The following is a 27,003-nucleotide window of genomic DNA, read 5'->3' as shown; positions in this document are numbered from 1 at the left end:
ACGAGTTTGTGCACCCCTAACCGAGTCGACACTGGAATCGCGAGTTTGACAACCTTGATAAGTGGTATGCAGAGTTCATAGACCACATAATTGGATGATACATATGATGAACCTTTATGGGATTCCTATGTGTGAGTATCTAGCTTTGTTGCATGGTTGACTCGTCAGCAGCTGCCTTTATCACAAATGAAGGAGGTGCTAGAGATGTTTTAGAGATTACACACAACAAAAGATAAACCATCTCATAATTGGATAATGCATATTGGAACAATAACATCACAAAAAAAAATCTTCATATATGATCATGAACACATTTTTTCAAGCGTTGTAAAGTTCTTTTTATTCAATCATCCCGATTTGTTTTGCACTCTACTGTGTTCGCATATGCACAGTATAAATAATTACATTATATTATTAACAATGACAGAAATATCACTGCCCCCTTCAATTAAACTTTGCCTCAGTTGGCAGCCTGTCAACAAGAATGGTAGTAGTTCAAAAATGCACCTGACCTAGAAAGAACTTGAGTAATGAAATCAATACCTCATGACCCGAAACGAGAATCATACCTACAAGTACATAAATCTCAAGTCTTCCAAAAGATGTGTGAAAAGACCAATATTTTGGTCCTAATAGGAACACTCGCATTGTCAGTATGACATAAAATATAGTGAATAAAATGAAAACAAGATGGTTCGAGTTACAAGATGCCTATATTCTTAAAAGGAAAGTTAGCAGGGTGTTTTTTGTCATTCTCAAAATGAGATATGAGAATGATTCTTCAACTCACTACTGCAACACTATAAACAGATAGGCAAACTTTTTTCTAACCTGGAAGTTATGAGAATGATATCCAAACCTCCGACCATTCATGTCAATATATATTCATTAACTTGAGCATTCTGACACAACAGTGTTGTCTTCATTTACTTCGGCATGCTGCTGAAATATGAACCATCCCCAGTTTGCATATGATGCAGCTTCATCATCAAAGGGAAGTGAGTCAGCCTGAAGTGAGTCTAATTTGTTGTGCTTTGCAGAAATAACAGGTAGCTTTCTTCGATACTTTTTAGCCATCTCTTCAGCCTCAGAAAATACTTTCTGATAATTTGAGAGTAGGTTAGAAGAAGCTAAAGTAAGCATACGGGCAACTAAAGAACAAAAGAACTTTCAATTAAAGAAACTTTAAAGAGACAGAACCTCCTTATCTGAGAGTAGTAGCCCTGGCTCACTTTCAAGATCTGCAATGCTATTTGTAGCACAATGGAATTATACAAGATATCAATTTACAATGCAAAAAATTTATTTTCTTTTTCTATAACATCCATTATTAGTCCATAAGATATCAAATTAGCAAACACTATTTCATGATTCTATGTTGTGCAAGCACAGAAATACTAATGTTTGTAAAGATTCGTCAATAGTTGAAATACATTATCCACGTAATATGGTTTTTCTAGGATGGATGGAGGATGGGGAAAGAATGGCAGAAGAGAGATGATAAGCACTCCAAATTTCATCATTTCCTTGGAGAGAAATTGGAGGGGAAAAAAAGAAAAGAGAGAGAGAAAACAGTTCACCCTTTCTCATTTTATTTCTGCCCAAATCGAGGCACATGAGCCAGTTGCAATTGGCTTTATTATTTTAAAAAATTGAAATCATTTATTACCTATCTTTTCATTATTTCTATCATTTAAAATTTTTCAAAATTAAAATTTCGATAAAATAGTGATTCTTTCTTCTCTTCTTCCTTATTTCTGTCTTTTTCTATTTATCTTCCATTCCACGTTTCTATCCCCATAGAAAGCAAACAAGGATAAAGTGATTAAAAAGACCAAACCAGCTATAGATTTTAAATTTGAAATGGGAATAAATGATTTATTATAAACAAGAATGATCAACTAACATACCTAAGAGATATTTTGTCAGGAAACATTGACTTGACCACAAGAACTTTTACTTTTTCATTCACTTTTAGTATGTCACTTATGGATGCAACACGGGCTCGAGTAATATTTGAGATATGGAGTAGTCCACTGCAATTGAAAGAGCATTTGATTAGACTTGGTATGGAAGAAAAGAAATAAATCAATATTTGTAACATATACACATAGATAAAGTTCACATTACTATTTGACTATTACTCAACAATAAACAAGAAGGTTTAGTGTTTATCATCTTGTATTCTGATCATACACAGCTAGAAAACATTTCAAAGAAAATCATGGGCATTATACCAGAAAAGAAACTCAATTCAAATGCTACATCAGAATCTTTAGAGAAAGCAGAGAGACAAGCTCAATATGTTTTACATGGCAATTGGCAGACTTAAAAGTGGTATTAAAAGATATTGAAATAGAACATTTGAAAAAAGAATGGTTGAATATGTTTATTGATAACCACATCATAATTGACTATGACAATCATGACAGCCTTAGGCATGACTGGCAAAGGCAATCATGATAGCACCCATATTAAGATGGCGAAGGAACATATGGAATTTGATGACAAATTACAAAGAAGAATTACCCACTCCGGCAATTTCCTTTCTTGTCCCATACTCTTGGAGATTGGGTTGACTATAAAGCACTTAACATTGTGAGAGTGAAAGACAAGTTTTCCAATTTAGGTGGTGGACAAGCTGCTAGATGAACTTCTTGCCATAAGATACTTTTCTAATTTGGATCTTAGATCTAGCTATCAGCTATCAGCTATCAGCTATCACCAAATTTGAATGGAGGATGTGGAGAAAATTGCATTCTGAAGGCATGATAGGCATTTCGAATTTCTGTCCCTTTCAGCCTCACAATTCCCCCAACGGCATTTCAAGCAGCACCAAAAGCTAACTCTAACAACGGAAGTAGAGAAGGGGGAGAGGAGGAAGAAGAAAACACTCATTGTCTAGGGACTTTGTGGAAGCCTCATGCACTGCACACACGAAGTCAGCCCTCATCGTAGACCACAAGTGAAATTGTTGCCATCTCAGGACCACACAGAAGCCTTGTGAACTTTGTGCGAAGATGTTGCCATCGTTGCAAACCATATGCAGACCTCAGTCGAAATCATTGTCGTTTTGAGACCTCACAGAAGCTTCACAAAGACGTCACCATTGGTGTGAGGTGTCACCATAGTTGTGGTGCCATCTATAGCTTGTCTCGCATGTCAGTTAACCAACAAAACAAGATGTTTCTCCCATGCCAACCAACAGTTCGTGTTCAGGAGACAACTATGTATGTCTTGATATGCCCTCCGATGATGTCCGAAGTTATGACAAAACATGGCTCACCCATCTGATCCAAATTCATTTGGCTTTATCTATCCTGCAACAACAAAATCTCTTAAGGTGTTCTGATGCTCTTTCTAGTGAGCCAAGATCTCTTACCTGGGACACATATCATATGAATTTATGAGTGGATGGTGTAGAGGCTGATCCTTGTAAGATTCAGACTATCTTAGCCTGGCAACAACCTACTTCAATTTTCAAACAATTCAATATTCTTAGTGGTCTCAGCTACTACTGTAACCTTGTTGGGAAGTGTTAGAACCTTATAGCACCATACAAGTCAATGCTTTGGAAGAATCGATTGTCTGGAATCCAAAGTCAACAGATACCTTCAACAAACTTGAAGCTGCCCTACTCAAGCTCCTAGTTCATCCCTTCCAAATTTCTCTAAGCCCTTCACCATTGATCAAGCATAGGAATTGGAGCAGTACTGCAACAATGAGCCAACATGATTGCTGATTTCAGCTGATCTTTAGCTTTGCATCATCACTGTCTACCAGCTTAATTAGTAGAAAGAATTAATCGGACTGGTGAAGGCAATTGAACATAGACTCCATATATTTGGAGGCATAATTTTATTATCAGAACTGACCGTAGCACTCTCAAATTTTTGCTCAAATGATTACCCATGATTCCCAACCAACACCAAGTAAACTAGTTGTATATAAATTTTTTTTTGTTCGAATATTGTGCATGGCAAAACAACACATTTGTGGATGCACACATTTAAGCTTGCAGTGACTGGAGCAGCAAACCCAAGAAGACTAGCAACACAACCGTTGGGCATTCCAAGACATGCTATTCCTTGTGCATGACTAGCATTGCCGCCACCCATGATAAAAAGCATGAAGCTTGTTGGGTTTTCCAAGCCGCAAAAATCGCTTTTTGCGTTGCGGAAACCTCGGAACACCCTTTGCCATTGGATCCGTGCGAAGATAAAAACTAAAAACGTTCATGTACATGTTTACAAGCCTAGATCTACATTAGATCTACAAGACGAGATCGTTACCCTCGATGCGTGCCCTTCGCGTATCCCGCTCGTCCACGGTGGAGTCGGATCTCGAGAGCTACTCGTGTAGTCTCCTCTATGGTATCCACTCGGACAATTTTGTGGAATCAAAAGCTTAGAGTGTGCTAGCACCCTTAGAGCTTTTGGCAGCAAGTGGAGAAGGGAGAGAAGAAGAGAAGACAAGAAGAAGGAGAGAGGAAAGAAAGTTCTCAACGTTGCAATCAAAAACCCCTTTCACGTTGAGTGAAAGAAAACATCTTTTCATCCACTTGTGGCCCCCACCATTAAAGCTCATTAATCCCTATTAAAGCCATGAATTCCCATGAGTTACAACCTCTTCTTGTAACCTCCCATGAGGTGGCATGATGATGTGGAGGCTCACTATTGGCCATCACTCATGCCACCTCACCTAAAGGTCAAATGGTCAAGTCAATAATTGACCATGATGTGGCATGAGTCAAGTCAACATAAATGATGACATGGCAAAAAGTCAAGTCAACATTTATGATGACATGGCACAAAGTCAAGTCAAACTTGACTCCCAAAATTTCTCCTTCTCAAGTCAAGTCAAACTTGACTTCTAATCTCCCAAAGTTGATCAAATCAACTCCACTAGTCTAGTTTGGATTACACCTAACCCAACTTGATCCATCACATGAATCTAATCCTCTTGGTTCATCACATGAACCTAATTTCCACCTAATTGCCCTTTGAGTGTGACCCTATAGGTTCTTGTAACGTTGGCAATGCCCTAAACTCATTTAGGTGCATAAGTAGTGAGCGGTATCTAGCAACACATCACTACTACCCAAGTTACAAGAATGTTGAGATCCAACATCACCTTGTGACTACTAATTGTGACTCTCACAATATGTGACCATGTCCTTCTATCCTTGATATCAAGATTGATTAAACCGAGGCATAGACCGTGTCATCCTCTAATCAATCTATGTCTTGAACTCCAAGTAAACTCACTCAATCAAACGAGCTCAACATCTCATATTGACTCATTTGGGCATGGCCATGCACTTTAGTGGTCTCACTCTATCAAGAACTAAGATATCACTCCCGTCATATAGGAGGGATAGATCCCATCTACATCACTCACATCCCACTACATAATTTGTTACATACCCAGTAATCGCCTTTATAGTCCACCCAGTTACGGGTGACGTTTGACGAAGCCAAAGTATGTAACTCCTTATGTTGGGAACCATGGTGACTTCAGGTCTAAGGACTAATAGTCATACTAATAGCCACATGAGAAAGTATATGACACTCATATAACGATCCATGATACTTTCTCATGGCGGGTCATTCAGTATACATTCTCCAATGCATACCCATGTGTCAACTTGATATCTCATATCCATGACTTGTGAGATCAAGTCATCATGTTGACCTACATGCTAGTCTCTACGCATTAACATTGTCCCTGAATGTTAATACTTGACTAGGAATGCTTTAGAGTAGTGTTCTCTATATCATCTCACTATCGATTCAACTAATCGATTGATATAGATACGAACCATCTACTCAAGGACGTTATTATACTTAGTTATTTGGCACCAATACAAGTAAGTATAATAACCACAAAAGAAATGCCTTTATAAATAAGTAGAAATATGATACAACAAGTCCATCATCAATCATCACATGATTGGCTCTAGGGCTCTCACTAACAATTGCTACTCGGAGGTGTTGTTGTGTTGCGAGACTTTTTACTTCATCTCTATTATCCTTTAAAATTTTATTGTATTCAGAACACTTGTGTTTTTTTATGATGTTCATTTGTGAATTTGTTGAATGTGAGAATTTTGGATTTGGTTGTGCATGGCGTGTGTGATACCATGTTTATGCATTGTGGTTGGCTTCTCTATAATTTCTTTATGATGGCTTGTTTACAATTGTTTCATGAATCTATGTTTTCACTTCTTTCAAATATATATGCAAATGATAATTGGATTACATTGCGAGCGACCTATATATATGTATTTTTGTATACAGGGTTTAAGCACATTACAGTAGAAATGCTACCAAAATTTTATTAAAAATTCTCCTTCATAATGAGTTAAAGTGATGCAGGAGGATCCAAATATTTATATTACTATTCTTGATAATTTTTATTTTTTAAAGAATTTTTAGGATTTTTGATATTTAAAATTTTCTTTTCTATTAGGATTTTTTCTTTCTTTTACAAGTTAAGATTTTGGGTCTATATAAATATCTTGTTAGTTAATATTTAGAACAGTTTTGGTTTAATAATATTTTCGACAATGCCGTTTATTTTTCTATCTCCTAGTATTCTTTCGAATTAACAGGTTTTAGAAGATTCCAACATTCGCAGTCGATCAACAGAATCAATATTTCCCGTAGGATAATCGTTATTCTGTCTGGCGTCAGTTGATATCAGAGCTCTCAAATCTGATGGATCATCGTCGGTCGTGATCGTGGTCGTGACAAGCAGATTCCGATTGAGGAAATCTTACACCGTGATCGTAGCATCCAAGACAAGATTCTTGATCTACAAAGACAAGATACAAAGTTATCCCAGCGTCTAAGTGACTCAAGATCTAAAAGATTGTAAGTTCTCTTATCCTAATTCTTCCTGTTTTAAAAATTCCTATCACAATCGCAAAAGTCATGGTTGAAAGAAGCAGTATGAAGATATTAAATTTCCAATTGATCTTCTCGAATTTTCTGGGACTGAGGAATTTGTTAATTGGCTTAACGAAGTGGAAAGAATATTTTATTATGAGGAAGCATCCGATCGTGTAAAAGTTAAATTGATCGTCATCAAACTCACCGATCGAGCATCAACATGGTAGGAGCAGTTACGATGCTCACGAGACAAACAGGGCAAGATCAGTGATTGAGAAAAAATGAAAAAGAAGATGAAGAGTCACATTTTTCCTTTCGGCTACACTCAGACTGTGTTTCAACGACGTCAGACATTGAGACAGGATGCAAGATTGGTCGATGATTACATGGAGAAATTTTACCAATTGATTGAAGAAGACGTGGATGACGAGATCAAGGCAATTAATAATCCAGTTTATGATGATGCTAACGAAGAGGAGATACACCTAAACGAAGTGTTGATCGAAGATAAAAAATTCACTTTGTCTGACGGTAATCAACAACCTAGTTTATCTATCGACAAAGCCCTAGTCTTCATCGTCTCGCCTTGCATTAACTCTACGCCTCAATTTATTTATCATGACGAAGACGAGACTAAGTCAACTGTCGAGCTAATATACGACGATGATGAAATTATCGATGAAATAGTCGGTGAACCAGTGTACGATGATGACAATGAAGAATCCAATTTTAAAAGTGCCTTGGAGTCTCTAAAATTCTCTTCAGAACTAACATCAGATTATGAATTGTGAGGAGTATGAAAATCATAATGAAGGTGATGTATCAGTCCTTGACAAGCCCACAAACTTTAACAAAGTCCGATCTAGTCAACAATCTTGGTACCATTAAATGATGGCACTAAGGAATTCATGGAGGCGCTTGCTGCTAAAGCTCACGTCAGCATGATGGGCCAGTTTGGTGTGGGATTCTATTTTGCGTATCTCGTTGTTGAGCGAGTCGTGGTGACAACCAAGCACAACGATGATGAGCAAAATATTTGGGAGTCGCAAGTTGGAGGTTCAATCACTGTTACAGGGAATGCCTCAAGGGAAAACCTCAGAAGGGGAACAAAGCTCACTCTCTTTCTCAAAGAAGATCAGTTGAAGTATCTTGAGGAACACCAACTCAAAATTTTAATCCAGATGTATTCTGACTTCATCAGCTATCCCATGTCCCTGTGGATCGGGAAGACCACAGAGAAAGAAATCTCGGATGATGAGGAAAGAAGATGACAAGAAAGACACCGAGGAAGGCAAAGTGGAAGAAGTCGGCAAGAAGGAGAGCGAGCATCAACTCCCCGCCCACCATTCGTTCATGTCTTCTTCTTGTGTTGCCACTTCAGCACCATTACCTTCGGAAGAAGGCAGCAGAGGAAGGATGGATCAACACCAGCAGATCCTTGTGTTTCTCAACTCGACAGAATCAGGCCCCTTCAAGTCTCTGATCGGCCAATTGATGTCCACCTCCAATGAGCAGCGCTCCCACACCGAGTCCCTCTTGAACCTTTGTCGTGGCCTACACCCGGACACCCCAACGCTTAAGCTCACCTTTGTCGTCCACTCCTCCCCTGCATTTGATTCCGCGCCATGTTTGTCGTCCTCCGCAAGCTCCTCACTCACTATGACTTCGAGCGTCTCATTAGCGACGTTGCCAAGAACCAGGTTGCATGAACCCTATCAACACCATGTTCGATGCAAAGCATTTGATTGGGAGGCGCTACATTGATGCATCCATCCAAAGCAACATCAAACTCTAGTCGTTCAAGGTTATTTCTGACCCTAGTGACAAGCCTATGATTGTTGTTAATTACAAAGGGGAGGAGAAGTAGTTTGCAACTAAAGAAATCTCTTCTACGGTGTTAATCAAGATGAAAGAAATTATTGAAGCCTATCTTGGATCTATTATGAAGAATATTGCTATCACCGTCCCTGCTTACTTCAATGACTCCCAACGCCAGGCCATAAAGGATACCAATGTCATTTTTGGTCTGAATGTGATGAGGATCATCAATGAACCTATTGTTGCTACTATTGCCTATGGATCTAACAAGAAAGCAAGTAGTGTTGGTGAGAAGAATGTTCTCATTTTTTATCTTGATGATGACACTTTTGATGTCTCTTTTCATACCATTGAGGAGGATCTCTTTGAGGTCAAGGCTACTGTTGGTGATGCTCATCTTGGCAGTGAAAGATTTTGATAACCGCATGGTGAACCATTTTGTACAGGAGTTCAAGAGGAAGCACAAAGTTCAACATTTGTTTGTAGATTTTATTAATTTAATGTCAAATGATTTTCCTCCTGGGCAACCACCTAATACTACTCTAAACTTGAGGATAAATTCTTTTCAAACAAGGCGACTGATGCAGGAGGATCCAAATATTTATATTATTATTCTTGATAATTTTTAGGGTTTTTGATATTTAAAGTAGTTTTGAAAATTTTCTTTTCTATTAGGATTGTTTTTTTCTTTTACAAGTTAGGGTTTTGGATCTATATAAGCATCTTGTTAATTAATGTTTAAAACAGTTTTGATTTAATAATATTTTTGACAATATCGTTTATTTTCCTATCTCTTGGTATTCTATCGAATTAACAAGTTTTAAAAGATTGATTTTCGACGTTCGCAATCGATCAACGAAATAAATATTGCCAGCAAGATAATCGCTATTCTATCTGGCGTCATATAGTCATCTTGCTCATTGGATTAAGTGCTACCATGAGAAGGGTTGTATTGATCCAAGGTGTGATAAAGACTTATTAAGTAGCATTCAATTTAAATCCATATTGAGGACTTGAGATAGCAGACTGCATGTAAGGGTCTATGACATTGGAAATCTCATCTACTATTAATAATCTCCTAGATCCGTTGATGTCTACTCTCAATGACATTGATCGATTGATGTCTACTCTCAATGTCATTAAAGTTCTTTGCAATTTTCCCATTGGCTTTCTCCATAGCTTCGTTAATATAGCTATATGCTTAACATCGCCATCACATAAGACAAACACTTCAACAAGTGGAATTGCACAATTAAAACAAAACTTTATTTAATTCTAAAATTGTGAACCACACAATCCAGTCTTGTATTTTTCTTCCCTTCTAATTGACTTGCAAAAGAACTTATAGCCCCAGAAGGAAGTATAGATTTAATTGTAATTTTCTCCTCCAATATTATTTTCAGAATCAACTATGTTATATGTTGTAGCAGATCTTGTAATATATTGAAAGTCTTATCAGATAACTTCTTTAGCAAATCTTCTATACAGTGAGCACTGAAGTATGAAGATATATGATGCATGGCACAAGGTGACAATTTTTTGCTTCACTTCTGATAGTTGTCTAGCTGCTAACTAGTTAAACACACCATCTGCGACAACTTAGACAACATTTTTCTTTCACTATGCTACCAAGTAACTGAGACATTTTAATTGCATTTGGTGCCACTAGATCTCAAAATTCTGTGTCGACTTTTACTAACTAGAAAATTAGTGAGTGTCCTACTATCAGCCCTGATATGGCGGGTCTTTGTTGGCCTAACGTGGCGAAGTGGGTCAATGATCGATCCGACATGGAAACTCTCTCGAATCCTCTACATTCGAAGCACTATTGTCTTATCTATTTTCACTACTTCTCGTTGTTGACTTGTGCATCGGAGTGGCCTGTCGGGAATCCCGACACCCTAATCCGATCATTCAGTTCTCTTCTTCCTCGGGTTCCTCTCGTTGGCGGGATCAGCGAAGGTTGAGATGGCATCTTATTGACTGGTGGCTTGACCGTCCACGGCATCCAGCCGGAACAAGTCCATCCATCACACTTAATAGTGCACCCTGTCTTCTACTCAAATTTATACTTTTGAAGATTTTCATTGATTAAATCTACTTTAAATATATCACTCTTGCTACAAGCAGGAGGTTTCAGCCTTAACTATACTCTCGAATAGATTTCAACATTTGACTAAATAGAGGGCTCTTGACCAAATTGAACAGCAATGCATTATGCATTACAATAATGCATCGCATAGTGCTTCTCTTTTCTTCACAAGTAGATTGATTGCTGTTTACTTTGATTTTCCAATGCTCTTCAACCTAAATGAATTAATTCTTCCCATCTCTTTACTACTTGTATTTTCTTGTTCATCAAAGCAATCTTGAGGGAATCTGTCATCTCTTTTTATATCACCTGAAATCTATATGAATTAATTTCTGACAGTAATCTGAAATTTTTGGACAAGGTGCAACCTCTTGCCTTATGTCACCAGATGATTTTTCATTCCACTAATAACACTCCTATACGTGTTCCCATGGTGATTACATTACAATCGCATTTCGTTCCCTTCATCAGCTTTTTTTTTTCAAGTCTCATGGAATATCAACCTTCTGCTTCTTGGGAGGCATTCTGATTCCTTATGAATTAATGTGTAAAGGATGAATCAATGTCAATAGTAAATAGAACAAGGCTGGATAACAGTGTAAAGGATGAATATAATTATGGAATCTGGAATCTGGAATCTAGCTGATATTAATTTGAAGTTGAAAAACTTAGCCTGGTAGTAATCTAGAAAACGGATTCTGGTACTAATTTGAACAGAAGAGTAGATTTGCTCATAAATTTTTTTTGGTCACAATGTGTCATCTATGATATATAGCAAAGGCAAAGCAGATCAAAGAATTTATTTATTGTCTACAATAAACAGATTATCTACAGTATACTTGACACTGAAAACAATGTTGGAGAAGAAAATTACAATTAGATCCATTTTTGTCACTAAATTATGGGTTACAAGTTCCTTTTGCAAGGTAATTATGAGGGAAGGAAGTACAAGACATTGTATTAAGTGATTCACGATTTGAAAGTCAATTAAGTTTTGCTTGAAATGTGCTACTCCACTTGTGAGGGTGCTTCTTGTGGATGGTGGTGTGAAGGTAGTTATGGGCTATATTTTTGAAGTTAGGATAGAGCCAAGTGAACTAGAAAAAACTTTAATGGCATTGAGTATATATCAACAGATTTGGAAACTTGTTGACACTAGATTGGATTTACAAGTTCATAGACACAATGCAGTAGCCTACTATCTTAATCCTCGGTAAATTTTAATTGAGTGCTACTTAAGTTTTTCTAATTCCACTATAAGTTTTGATTAATGATAATAAGATGTAACATACTTTAAAATTTAAGATTGCATGTTACATTTGATCCAAATTTTACTTATAATGTGGAAGTTAGAACAGGACAATAGAGAAAATTTTAGATTAGAATAAAGGTGGATGAACAAATCTAGAAATTCAAGAGAAACAAAGGGATTTTTGACATAAGTATTACAGTAGCAGCAAGAGATAAAAATCAACCATATATGTAAAACTATTTTATGATTTGGTACAAATTATTTTATTGTTTATGATTTAATTTGTTTCTTCTACAGTTTTATAGTGGAAAAGCTATGGTGGTTGGAATGTTTTGAAATATAAAGCCTTGTTATTCGTGTTCTAAGCTTAACATGTGCTACGGGATGCAGAAGGAATTAGAGCACGATTGAGGATATCTATTTTAAAACATAGACCAACATCGATTGGATGCACTTTTATTTGTGAATAACAATTTTCAATTAGAGTTGAGACAAAAATAAATTGGTCAAGAGAATGAAGATTCACATTATCCAATTTGTTTGTTGGAAACAGAACTGATGATGCAAGGATTAGTTCCAAACTAAAGGACATTGTTTTCCAAATGATGTTTCATGGATAGATGTCTAAAAGTATTTTATTGTGGAGAAGAGAGGGCCTTCAAAGAAGGAAAACGTAATATATGAATAGTAATTAATTTAAGAATTTACTAGTTACAACTCACAAGGATGTTTGATACTTCTAATCTTTATATTTATATTTTCTTCTTTCACTATTTTAGGTCCAAGAAATATAAATGTAAATATCAAATGAAAAAGAGTAAATATAAAAAAAAAAGAAAAGGAGAAAATTATTAAGGGAGCAACTAGTGAGCAAGACGCTAAAGAGGAAGATATAGTTATGCTAGATGAAGATGATGATGAGAATCATGACTTCTCTTCAGCAAAAGGTGGAATTCGCCATACGGTTGGCCCCACACGGTCGGCCCCACGACTATCTGTGAGGAGGTAAATCGAAAAACTACAGTTGACAACGACGGAGGAGGGCATTGCCTCGGCTTTGCCGAGATTCGACCCTTGCCCACTTCAACAACTCTGCTCCGTTGTAACCAACTCAGCTATGCCCTGGGGGCGAATCATGACATCTCAATTGGAGAGGATGTGGGCAGTACAGATATGTCCTTTTGATATATTTTTATATGGATAATTATTAGAGATATTTTGGATTTGGTGATACTAATCTAACAATACATCTTTATTCTTGATTAGTTTAGTAACTATTCTTTAATGCAACATGTTCCTCAAATTTTGAAATCTAAAAGCCAAAGGTCTATTGAACAAAATCTTTATTACAATTGTGACAAATCTTAACACATTATCCAACATGGTAGGTTTGTTGCATTAGTTAACATTGTATGCTAACTTTTGTTTATACGCAAAATCCTTGGCTGATTAATCATATTGCTTTCACGGCAAAGAGAGCAAGAAAAGCTCAACTATAGCCTTCACAGATCAAGGTCTATGGTCCTCTAGTTTGTCATTTTTCTGTTAAGCCTAGCTAGCCAGTCTGTTACCAAGTTATAAGAGTCCATGAACCAAGACTCTTTTCCTCAAGGTCTATAGCCTTAATTGATTACTTGCTGATGGTGTCCATTTGTGTTTTTAGCTTTCAGTCCATTGCTTAGTGTTTGGTTTATCAAAATATATTAATCATATGGTGTCAAAAAGAATATTCTTAAAAATTCTAGTGAGGTATTTTTTTAAAGTTGTTAATATGAACCTTACGATTCATGATTCGCAAAATCACCAAAAGGATTCATGATTTGAATTTCAATTCGATAACTTTAGATACACGATTGCAAACTATGGCTTGAGCTGCTTATTTTTCAATCCATTACTACCCAATATTGGTTTGAACTATAAGTGAGATTCTGTGAGCTAAGTTTTATTCATGACAAGATGACTTGACAATACATTGTAGACATGAATATCTGAGATGCATACGAGCTGTATAGAAGCATGCTTGCCAACTACACAGATGTACCATACAACTAGATACTAGATTTCAAATTTTACAAAGGACAAAGGTGCATGTACCTTCGGTTTGTGTCACCTAACTTAATCTGTGCTCCATATGGAAGAATTTTCCTTACAGTTCCTTCCAAAAGAGTTCCTTCTTTCAGGTTCATCACGGCCTATAAAAGAAGATAGATCCACAAATCATAAAAATACAAGAGTAAAGGCCTACTTCCAAAAGACAAGGGAAAAGAATGAAATAGGAAACAGGATTTCAAAACAATTTTTACTTGACTTCTAAGAGCAAAGTCCTACTTCCTAAGAGAAACGGTAGGGAATTCAACTGCACCCTAACATCTAAGAAAATACAAAATTTCTATGTGGATAATACTTACCCAATTTTAACTGATATATAGATTTGATAAATTATTTTGAGATAAAAATTATGCAAAAGATAAAAGGTAATCTAACTTGTGGCAAAATGGAACAAAAATTAAATGAAAACAGAACTATAACAATCTAACAATCAACTAACCCAGGCTTCTCTCTCGCTAATAATCAAGTCATTAGTTGCTTGATTAATTCTGGTAATGCACACATACATCCTGCGGCCAACCTAAATAGAGAAAACAAGATCAGAAACCTACATAAGTATTTAATCAACAGATAAACATGATCCAATATGAAGCAATAGAAGCATCATAATATGTGCATCATCAAGTTCTCTAGAAGAACCGCGTTCCAAGTACCATAGACCACTATATGAAAAAACCATTATAGAACAGTTGAATGGATAAAACCCCATATAAAACCCATACGAGGGCATAAGGTTGTATTCTTACAGTGGATGGAAGAGGAAGAAGAGAGGGTGAGGAAAGGTGAGGTAGGGACCACTATCTCCTGATGTTTGGAGAGAAATGGAAAGAGGGAATCATGAAAAGATTTGACTCTCTCAAAATCAATCAAAAATGTCGGGTGAAAACAAATTGCATTTAGAAAAGAATTAAAATTACCTTTTAACATCTACCTTAGATTAATTTTATTTTTTTGAAAAAATAAAAAATACTAAAATAACAATTCTTTCTCTATTTCTTTCCAACTAAGGAAATGATGGTTGATGAAAATGAAAATTTTATATATTTTTGACCCCTCAAGAAAACAATACAAGGAAATCACTCTGCCTTTTCTCTTCCACCCTCTTCCTCTCCCTTTTGGCTGTTCTTTCTCACTTTGTATCCCTCCTATAGGAAAGGTAGAAACTAAATAGAACATACATGTAGAAAGAGAAATGTAGAGATGCATTATCATCCAGTAATATAGACAGTTTCTGAAAAAGATGTAGAGATAATCTTAGCAACTAAAAATCCAGAATAAGAGTCAGTTACATTTTCTTTTAAATCTGTGAAATTCTTTATCTTGTTCATCAACTCAGCTTTTGGTAGGAATGCTCGCAGACCCTGGAAATGAATTGGATATAACAGACAAGTATAATAAGTAATCTGAAATCAACTAAATGAAGACCAACAAATTTACCTCAATTCTGGTCAGTAGGCCACCTGTGTTCCATTCAAATATTTTAATTTCAATTGGCTCATTTAGTTGCTTTATCTATTCATATGGCAAAAAAAATAGTCAGGATATAAAGAACTTTCTGCATTGATTTATATCCTCTAAACCTAACTTTGAGCAAGTAATACTACCCCAATAGGAGTATGGTTGATAAAGAAAGAGAGCCAACAAACAAATGGTTGTGCCACAGTAAACCAGCTTATGCTTTTCTAGCTTCAAAATACCAGTCTATTTAATCCTTCGAGGTAGAGCAAACGCTGTATGAATGCATCAAGCATTAAAATGTCTTATGGAGTAGGTTATCAATTAAATGGAAAAACTTTCCAAGTAGAAAATGAATTCCAAGTAAAACCTTATGCAAAGTTATGTGGCATGAATATGCCTCCATTAAATTTCTCTGTGATTTCCAAGTAGAAAATGGATAAATGGAAGAAAAAAATATAAAACAGTGAAACTACTCGTTAATAGGACATGAATCCAAATTTTCAATTTTCTAAAATCCAATCTAGGGGGCACCTAGGTGGAATTAGAATGTGACTTATCCGCCAAATGTTCATAAAATGCTTCAAGTGTGTTCACACAAAAAATTATTTATTTTTAGTGTAATTTCCCAAAAAAAAAATCTATAACTTAAATGAAACATAATGTTTTTTTGCATGATTTGGGAACATGTTAACTAGGATGCCTAATTATTTAACCATGGAAGGTGTGACCCCATTGAGAAGTGTTAGGCATAGGGTGATAGAAGGCCAACTTTGACAGTACATGCAGGTTTATTTCGTAGAACCAAGTTGGGTATGAGTTAAACCCGACTTAGGTGGAGTTTAATGGAAAATTTCTAAATATTAAGGGACTCTTCAAGGTTATTTTGCAAATGGAGTAAGCTTAAGGGAAATTATTATTCTTCTAATTAATGAGGTGGGGTGGGGTAAACCAAGAGGAACTGACAGTGCCCCTTGGTGTCGAACTCCTTTCTTATTTCTCCGTCTTTGTCTCTTCCTCTTCCCAATTCCCAAAACTGATTCGTCTACCACATTGTGGAGATCTCTAGAGGAAGGAAAGACATTAGGAATGGTGGAAGACTCCCTCTTCTCTCTCCACTTACTTCTCTTGTTGGGGATTGGCAAGACAAGGAGAAGCCTAAGATTTCAACGATCATCTACGCTTAAGCTTTTGTGCTAGTAGAGGTATTAAGAACCCTTGGTTGGATTTCATGAATTGCTAAAGGGAAGAAGATGGCATTTGTAATGTTGAAAGCTAAAACACACACATGTATTCATAGGATTGCCTAAGAGAGGGAAATACTCTTTTAAGCAACTAAATGGCGTTTGATAGCTTGAACACAGTTAGTGTTTAAAATCTGAATGAAATCACATGTGTTGATGCAATTATCTTGACTAAAAATATTATGTAGGACTTATAGTTGCAAGGAACTTGTGGAACAAAAGGAAGAGAAGGGTATATCCAATTCCAATAGGTGGGTATAATTGGACAGTATGGGAGGCATATTTAATTCTTTATATGCACTTAAATTTGAATGTATGTGCATAAGAGTGTCGGCCTAAAATACATACCTATGTGTCAAATCCTAATGGCATCAAGGTGTCATCCTAAAGACTCAATCAAGGCATCAGCCCTATATATGTATTGTGGTGGCGTAGGTTTACCATTGTTGATGTACTTGGCTCTAAACTTTCATGGCATTGGCATAATAAACATCTTCTTTGGGCACTCAATCAATACTACTAGTGATATTATTATCCATGTTATAATGTGGATGTAAAAAATTGGTTAAACAGTGAGCCATGCAGGAGAATATAATATGGCAATCAACCGAGTGAATTGGACTAAATGTGATTATGTTGTTGGCAGACATTGATACAATCATGATGTATTATTCTTCATCATAGTGAGGTATAATTTATTCATCATCTTCTTTAACTTGTTGCATTGTTTAACTAGCTTTTATTTGATGTTGTCTAATAGTTTTGAATCCAATAAAAAAATCTTTGACTATGTTTCTTGTTTATTGTTTAGTCCAGTGAGGTATGAAATCAACTTTGGCACAAGATTCTTGATATGATTACAATAAACCACATAGATGGACTAGTCCTACCTACAATTATAGATATCTCCCTCCAAGAATAATTCTAATACCACATGTGTAAATTTTGTGGGAAGAAAACCTAACAATAAAGCAACACCTAACTCGTAGTCACGGTAATATTGCAAGTTATTAAAAATTAGCCTATGATGCCAAGAAAATTTTCATTGAATCTATATAGACAATAAAAAAAGAATTATATGTAATGTTGCTGGAAGAAGAAAGGTTGATAATTCCAGAAAGAATGGCATGGTAAGAAAGGTTGATATTTCTAAAAAGGTTCAAAATTTTGAACTATGTTGGAGTTTCAGTCTTTAACCGAAATGATATCATATCATACCAGTACGATTTTAATTCTTTTTTATTTAAATTATTAATAATAACTTTTGATTAATTTTTTATTGTAATTAATTGTTTACATAATAACTAATTAGATTGTTAATAGATAATGTATCTTTTTTATAATGTTTATATTTGTTGATTAATTTAATAGCCTCAATTAAAAATGTTTGCTACCAATTAAATTTTACTTTTTTAGCTTTATTTATTTGTAAATTTAGAAGGGGGCTTTAGCACAATAGTAAAGTTGTTGTTGTGTAATCTTGTAGTCACAGGTTCAAATCGCAGAAATAGACTCTTGCAATGCAAAGTAAGATTGTATACAATAGTCTCAATGTGGTCTGACCCTTTCCCGAGACCCTGCAATAATAGGAGCTTCGTACACTAAGCTACTTTTTTTTATTCATTTGTAAACTTCTTTCTTTCGTTTTATAATGATTTACACTTATAATCTATAAACTTATGCATGTAGAAGGATGGAATGAGCAACAAGAAAATAAAGTTTTTCTTCATCCTCTATAATATAAGGCATGCATTGCTTTCGAAATTTACAACATAGGAACAATTTCATACTTGAAGGCTAGAGAAAGTTACATTTTTAAGCATATAATTTTATTTTAAATGAAAGTATATTTTTATAGGTTTAAATAATTATATTTAAAATCTATTCATAAGCATTTAATAGAAACTTTAAGCATTAAATATTGTTTAATGTATTTGGTTGCATAAAACTTAAATAAAACTCTCTGAAATGTAGTCAAATAATTCAAATTTATATTGTTTGATTTTTATTTTATTTTATTTTTTCCACGAAACTACAAATATTAGAGCGGACAAAAAATAGAGTGCATACTCATTGCAATCACCTTATATTGTTAATGGTAGTCCAATAAAATGAATTTAAAATAGTGAAAAAAAAGATTGATATTTTGTTAATCAAGTAAAGAGAAGCTTAACATGATATCGTCGAATCTTAGGGGGCGTTTGGTTTGGAAAATATTTTCCATTTTCTATTTTTCATTTTCTATTTCTAGTTTTCTATTTTCTGATCTAATTTTCAGAAAACAGAAAATATGTTTGGTATGATATGCTGTTTTCTATTTTCTAGAATAGAAAACTGGAAAACGCGTTTGGTTTGATAACTATTTTCTATATTTTTTATTTTTTTATTAAAATAAAAATCTAGAGTTTTAATTAATTATCTTAATTAATCCAACAGCTTTGTCTAATCCCACGAGTTTTAATTAATTAACTAACCTTAATCCAATTCATCAATTAATCTTTTATCAAATTACCTAATTACACATATTAATCCTCAATTAATTAACAATCTAATAGTTATTAAACTAATTGACTAACTAATGATTTAATTAACTAATTAATCTAATAATTAATTAACTCAATTAATTAAAACTAATCGGTAAAGTTTCCTTTACCGATTTCATCGGCAACTTCTCGCGTAGCTTGGACCGACGGCAGAGGCGGCGTCGACAGGCGGCGGCGACTCCGGCGTTGGTGGGCGGCGTCTTGAGCGCAGGCGGCAGGCGGCAGGCGGCAGGCGGCAGGCGGCTGAAGGGCAGCGAACGGCGACGGCCAATCTGCGACGGTGAGCAGAGGTAGAAGAAGAAGAACAGAGGGGGCTGCGGTGTCTTCGTGTAGGGGGTGGCGGAACAGGGGGTGGCAGCGTGCGACGGCGACGGAGCGGCGGAGCTCCTCGGTTGCTGTCTCCTCTTCGCGAGCTGGCGACAACTGAAGATGGTGGCGGCTGGATGTTGGCGACGGCGAACAGAGGCGACAACGGAGGAAGAGTCTCTATGCCTAGCCCCACACCAGGCAGCGAAGCGAAGCGCGTTTTCACGTTTTCTGATTCTCAACCCCCGCATTTTCCATTTTTTAGAAAACGATGTTTCATCGTTTTCCAGTTTTCCAGAAAATGAGAATGAATTTTCTAAAAAATAAAAATAAAAACGTCAACCAAACAGGTTTTCTGTTTTCATTTTCTAGAAAACAGAAAATGAAAACGGAAAATACTTGTACCAAACGCCCCCTTAGTTTTCTAGTAGCTTGCTTACATGATCTCTCTCAATCTCTTTTTACGTAACAAAAATTAGAACATGAAAAAAAATTTGTTAATGTTTGATACCAAATTTTATCTTATTTAAATCTTTGCAAAATTTGTAAATAACTAACTAAGCTAAATAAAATAAATATTTTAATTTTAGGTGGTCAAGTGAAAATCAATTTAGGGGTAGTTAGAACTCATCAAGTAGACATGGTGATTATGATTATGTGAATTCAAACCATAGTTTATTTTGATTTAAACATATGTAATTAGGAAAGAGGTATTTTAAAAAATTAGATTTCTCTCTCTATGCACTCATCCCATCTTTGATCACTCTCCCCCCTCCCTGACCCGTATTGCTAGCAGCTCGTCGGCGTGCTCATCATGTCTGCTAACTAATCGCATTGTCTATCTAAGGTACTGCTGCCACACCCACCATGTCTATCACTTATCAACCGTTCTTTCCAAGATACTCTTCTCTTCCTCGATCTCACATCTCTCCCGCATTCTCTCCCTCCATGTTTTTTCCACAAGCCTCTCTCCCTCTTTCCCTCCCTAAACCCTAAAGCAAGTTTATATGCAAGATAGTTTGGTCCAAATGTATGTAGTTAGGATCAAGGTTTAAAATATCAAGTCTTACCGAGGTTTTGGCCCCGAGTCAAAACGATACAGTTTCGGTACCATATCGTACCGTGCCGATATAGTTTTGATATTTTTAAAATATAAAATATATTTACTAAAATAAAAATTTTAATCTAAATATTTAAAAATAAAATATTTTTTAAAAAATAATAGGATAATTTTATGAGGTTTTACTTAAGCCTCTTTAAATTATCCTCAACGAGTGGATTATTAAAACCTAAGTTAAAATTAAAAAAATGCACCGCGACCGAGGGCGCGTGCAACTCGCACGACACCATCAAAGGCATCACCGAGCCCGTGCGGCGCCTCAGAATGATATCCCGACCGGAACGTCTGTGTTAGTGTCGGTCCGCTAGCGGAACAAATTTTTTTGCCAATATCGAGCGATACGGCTCAAGATTTCAATCCTTGATTAGGATAGTGGTATTTTAAAAAGTTTGAATTATATTTAATTATGTTTTCTCTCTCTATGCACTCATCGCCTCTTTGATCCCTCACCACACACACAACTGTATTGCTCGTCACTCATCATCGTGCCCATCATGCTCACTAGCTATCGTGCCCATATGTGTCATTTTTCGCCTATTCTTTCTGAGATACTCTTCTCCTCCTCAATCTCTCTTCTCTCCCTCCCTTGTTTTGTCACGAACCTCTCTCCCTCTCTATTTCCATCATGAGTTGCCACTCTAGTGCCAAAGAATCCGATGATGGTCAGCGAGCAAAATGGCAATTTTCACCCATGCCAATGAGCACGGCTCGGCACCTCAATCTATGATTTCTCAAGAAAGAGAAACAAAAATAAAAAAAATAGGTAGCAAAAGGACAAAATCTAAAGGATAAATAGATTGGTTCACCATTAATGATCTAAAAATAGTGGCATTACAAGGATCATTGAGGCACAGTAGCATAAGTGATAAACTTGCCAAGTAAGAAAGAGAGTCAACCAATATGTTGTTTGATGGTTCGATGAAGTAGGCATTCTATTTCATATAGCCAACTAAAAATATTTCCCCATCACGGTAGAGGCAATCGATCAATATGATTTGGGCTATAAAGGTCTAACTTCTTATGAGTTTGGTAAACCTTTAATTAAAAAAGAATATCAAAAATTAAACAAATTTGTAACCTCATAGGGATGTCTGGAAGAGGCTAAACTATTATGACTAATTCATAGATAGAAGGGAAAAAGTGTTATACACTTATGCATAAATAAGAATTAGGTATAAGTTTCTTGAAATACATTCCTAAGAACTCGCACACAATTGAATATATTTATAGCATTTTTTATGAATGTATAAAAGAGATTAGGGAGGTGGGGCGATAATACAAGAGGTGCATACTTTGCCACCTATTCATTTAACATATGTAGCTCACACTATTGATTTAATGCTTGAAGAAGTTGATAGAGGAAAGACAATTAAAGATTTAGTTGAAAAGACAAGAATTAAAATTATTTTATTATATAATCATCATACGCTTTAAGCACAATGTGCCACTTCACTCAAAAGAAGGATCTCATACGACCTGCAGTCACAAGGTCCACAATTTTTTCCATTTCAAAGTTTTATGAAAGAGAAAAGTGAAAGATGATGATTGGATGCTACATTAGAATTCTTCTTCATATTACTTGCTAAATCTCTATTATAGTGACTCTTCAAAGATAAAAGTCAAATAGTGTTGCCTTGGATGTTATATTCACATGTATAATTCAATCTTTCTTGATCCTACCATTCAAGAAAGTGAGATAAGTGTGGAAATAAAGGCATATAAAGATGCAACTGGACTCTTTGAAAAACAATTTGTTGTGAGACAAAGATCAAATGACAATGAAGATTCTAAGTAAGTATAACTTGATAAGTTAGTGAATCATTTTGAATAAATTTTAGAATTTTACTAATATTGTCTATTAGTTTAAATTGATAGCATATAAGTGGTCAATATTTTGATCAAGCACTCTCCACTTGCAAAAAAAAAAAAAAGATTCTTAACATAGCATGCACCTCCTCTAAATGTGAGAAGCACGCTCTGTTAGAACTAATGGAATCAACGATCTCCACAATAGTATGATATTGTACACTTTGAGTCTAAGCCCTTATAGTTTGTTTTTGGACTTTATCCAAAAGTCTCATACCAATGGAGATATCTTTTCATCTTATAAACTCATGATCTTCTCCATGTATTTTTAATGTGGGACTTTAATTGTAATCTCAACAATCCTCTCCTCAAACGAATGACCACCATACTCCAATCGAGGCCAGTTTGGCGTCCAATCTCTTGACCCACCAGGCCCTCTTTGTCTCGATGTTCGATCCTCTTGATCCGTCAAGATTGTCTAGTATCCGATCTAACTAACTTACTAGGGCTTACTTGCCTCGAGAGTTTATCATAGATTTTACTAGAAGTCCTCTACCATTATCTCCATCGTTCAGACCTCCCATACCTCCTTCGTTTTTTCCTGATGTTCCCCATATGACTCCACATAGACCATGACTCTAATACCAATTGTTAGAACAAATGGAATCAATATGTCTCCATGATGGTATGATATTGTCCATTTTGGGCATAAATCCTCATGATTTTATTTTTGAATTTTACTCAAAAGATCTCATACCAATGAAGATATCTTTCCATCTTATAAACTCATGATCTTCTCCATGTATTTTCAATATAGGACTTTGATTGTAATCCCAACACTCTCAACTTGTAATGGCAATCATGATTCTTAGCCAAACATGTAACTCTTCCGAGAATGAGAGGAATTAATGTGCATTTGAATGACTAAGTTTAACAACTACCTTAACAAAGTCAAAGTGTTTACCTCGTGAATATTTTTGTGGTAAATAAATTAGTATCAATAAATGGATATTTCTTATAAATTTATAGAAAGAAAAAAAGGAATAGAGTAGCTATGATGAAGACGAATGATCTAGTCTATGGAAAATTCTAATTTAATGCAAATTTTAAAAAGCACAAAAATAAGAAGGGAAGAGATTCATCAAAGTCACAAGATACCACTAGTGCTAGAGAATTTAATGAGATTTTTTATAGTTTTTCTCCTTCTATAGGGAATTAGACTTATGCGCCTAATTGTAGCTTGACATCAGTTCTCCATATTTTGATATTGTCCTAAATTTTAACATAATAGTATGACAATAATTATGAACTAATTGGATTTTTATGTTATATTGTTCAGTTGTTGTGTGTTTTCTTGCAATAAACTTTATGTTTATATGCAACTTGTATGATTGTATATACATTGTATGTACTTATATGTTTTATTGTGTTTTGTGAGGGTTTTTTGTTGTTGTAATGTGAAATATGATATATTTTGTTGTTGTATGTGTATCAATTATTAGTTACTTATGATTGCAAAGTTGTTTTCAATTCATACATTGTTAAGTCATTTTAAATGTCAAATTATAGACCTATTTATTTTAATTCTTAATATCAACCTCCAACACCTCCACCAAACTGCTAGGCAATGAGCCGAAGCCTAGTGCTTGCAACCTCCTTTTAAAACCTTGAAATTTTAGCAACTACCTAGGCATTGGGCAATGACTCGACGCCTAGTGCTTGCAACTATCTTTTAAAACCTTACAATTTTAACAACTACTTACTGTGAGATGCTGTTTTCTCATCATGGAATAAAATGTGCTGAATTTAATCTTCTCTTAAGACTTGATCCACAACTTGCAGAAACTAATATATTAGAGAACTGATTTGTTTATTTACAAAATACAATTGAGAGTTTTTACATGGGATACCACACAAAGTGAAATCCCTATGTATTTTAAATTTCTATGATCCAATCATTATGTTTAAAAGGACCAAATATCACTATGGAACTGTCAATTCTTCTTATAAACTCTGCCACTCCCTAGTTTGATTTGATGGTTTCTGGATGCATATTTTGAATTCTAATCAACGCTAATATAACTATGGTATATTCATAGGTTTTGAGACAAGTGATATAGACCTTTTGGAAGATCATTTTGTTGGACAACCGTTGAAATAGATACCAGTTCAAGCCTTTATCAGTAGTAGAGAAAGTAGTCCAACTATATGTGCAAAGGGTAAACAGAGGACAGACATACTAAAAGTTGCAATAGGAATGGTATGAACATGTAAACTTTAAGTGAACAAGCAAAAGCTATCAAAAGGAGTGAACCGAATGGTTGACAGTGATACGAGAGGATTTCAGCTAGAGCAGAACAAAAAGAAGGTCCTTCGTCTTGTATGTAGCTGGTCATCACATGAATCCTATTGCCAAATAATTAAAATTAAAAGGTTCAGAAAGAGAGGGTAGAGAACCTGCCTCACTCGGTGCCATGCTACCCGTCGGAACATCCTCCTCGTAGACAGGAGAGGGCGTCCGCTGAGCGTTCGACCAAGGACCTCTGCAAAGAGAATAGTTCCAAATTCAACGATGGGCTTCCCAGGTACCTTCCCTCCACTGAACGCTTCCTCGTCGCTGAGAACTCCCATTTTCCCTTGCACCGCGAATCCCGAAACGTCCTCATGCCGATCACATAGAAGGTAGGGCAGCTCCGCTTCGTACAGAGGCAGCACCTCCTTGGTCAGCATCGTCCCGAGCATATCAGCCCCAACATTAACATCGAGTCTTTTATCATTACCCGATACGACAACGCCCACCACAAGGTCCCCAGGCTTGGGCTCGTAGTACTGGACGCTCACTTTGTCCTTCTCCTCCTCCTCGACCGTCTTGGCATCTCTCTCTTCCACTGAAATAGTATTGTACTCCTCCGAAGGATCCCTTGATTTGAAGAACTTCAAGAAGGGGGCCAAAGCCTCATCAGGGTCGGGGCGTGCTGGGGCAGCCTCCTCGTCGTCGGGGACGGGGATAGGATAGGGTTTGTCGTGGAGCAGCAGCTCGACGTCTGTCTCCTTGGAAGATCGGGGGTCGGGGGACGAGGACGAGGCGGCGGCGGCAAGAGTGCCGCAGAAGGAAGCGGACACAAGGCGTCCACCGTTAAAGGAAGCATTTTTAGGAAAAAGGAAGGGGGAGGAAGCTTGGAGTTGAAAAGGAGGAGAGGATGGAAACGATGGCTTCTCGTCACCGTGGCAGGCGTCAATGTCAGCACCGCCACCATTATCGCACTCGGTTGAGCGCGGCCAGCGGAAGCTCACTGCTCGGTGCTATCCACGGCCTGCAGCTACTGCTTCGTTCGCAGCCGATTGCCAGGGAATGCGCTAACGTACGCCGTCTGAAAATCCTTATCCGGTGGCGGGACTCCTGTTAGACCCGACCGGTTCATTTTATATGATTCATTTTAGATTACGTGGGAAAGTCCCGGTGTTTTATATGAAGATCATATTTATAAAGTCAAATTAATCAAGATTGGAAAATTGATATACTGCGCCGTGCTTACGCGACCCCGTCCACGACTTCTCTCACCCACGCCCACTGCCACCGTGATTTCATCGCCGTCCGACCATCTCCGCCCATCGGATCAGGCCCGATCGACACGACACTCGCCGGCGCATCGATCGGCGTCGGTCCGGCGGCCAGATATGGTCGGACGCCGACGAATTTGGCTGGAATTCGAGACTACAGTGACTGGCACGGATTTCGACCGCTCCACCGCCGGTCCTTCCCCGGTCGGTCTCCGATCGGAATTTGGCCGGATTCCGACCGCAATTTGGCCGGAATCCGCGCCAGTCACTGTGGTCTCGGATTCCGGCCAAATTCGTCGTCGTCCAGCCATATCCAGCCGTCGGACCGACGTCGATCGATGCGCCGGCGAGTGGCGCATCGATCGGGCCCGGTCCGGCGGCCTGAGATGGTTGGACGGCAATGAAATCGCGGCAACAGTGGACGTGGGTGGGAGAGCGGCGGATTCCGACCGAATTCATCACCGTCCGACCATCGGCGGCCGCCGGACCGACACCGGTCGACGCGCCGGCGAGTGGCGCGTCGATCAAGCCCAGTCCGGCGGACGAAGGTGGTCGGACGGTGAAATGGGAGCGGCGGCACTAGGTGTGGGTCGGATGGTGCGCACGAATTGCGGATGGGGATATCGCGTAGTATATCGTTTCTCATCAAGATTGTATATGTGATTTTAAAAAAATTATATATTTAATAAAAGAAAATCTAAATAGATTGATAATAGAATATTTGGCATATAAAAATTTAAGTAGATTAAAATTATATTTAAAAGCAATTCGTCAAATACTTAACGAATTAAAGTCTCGAAATGT

The 27,003-nt window shown here is 36.8% G+C and overlaps 1 protein-coding gene and 1 pseudogene across 1 annotated transcript; one reads left to right on the top strand and one right to left on the bottom strand.

Moving 5' to 3' along the window:
* Nucleotides 1-605: 605 nt before the first annotated feature.
* Nucleotides 606-25,977, bottom strand: LOC141848642 (protein PIGMENT DEFECTIVE 338, chloroplastic-like). Its single transcript, XM_074736693.1, is given in 9 exon segments — nucleotides 606-1,101; nucleotides 1,201-1,249; nucleotides 1,911-2,036; nucleotides 14,150-14,247; nucleotides 14,604-14,684; nucleotides 15,454-15,525; nucleotides 15,602-15,676; nucleotides 25,096-25,802; nucleotides 25,805-25,977. Coding segments are annotated over 9 exon segments (1,512 nt in total). The 5' UTR covers nucleotides 25,896-25,977; the 3' UTR covers nucleotides 606-888.
* Nucleotides 7,711-8,657, top strand: LOC141811422 (uncharacterized; annotated as a pseudogene).
* Nucleotides 25,978-27,003: the final 1,026 nt, after the last annotated feature.

The sequence above is a fragment of the Curcuma longa genome, chromosome 17, assembly GCF_044706935.1.
Source record: "Curcuma longa cultivar G26 ecotype Majalengka, Jawa Barat chromosome 17, ITB_CL_G26_1.1, whole genome shotgun sequence".
Classification (NCBI taxonomy): domain Eukaryota; kingdom Viridiplantae; phylum Streptophyta; class Magnoliopsida; order Zingiberales; family Zingiberaceae; genus Curcuma; species Curcuma longa.
This window is presented reverse-complemented; position numbering and strand designations above follow the sequence as displayed.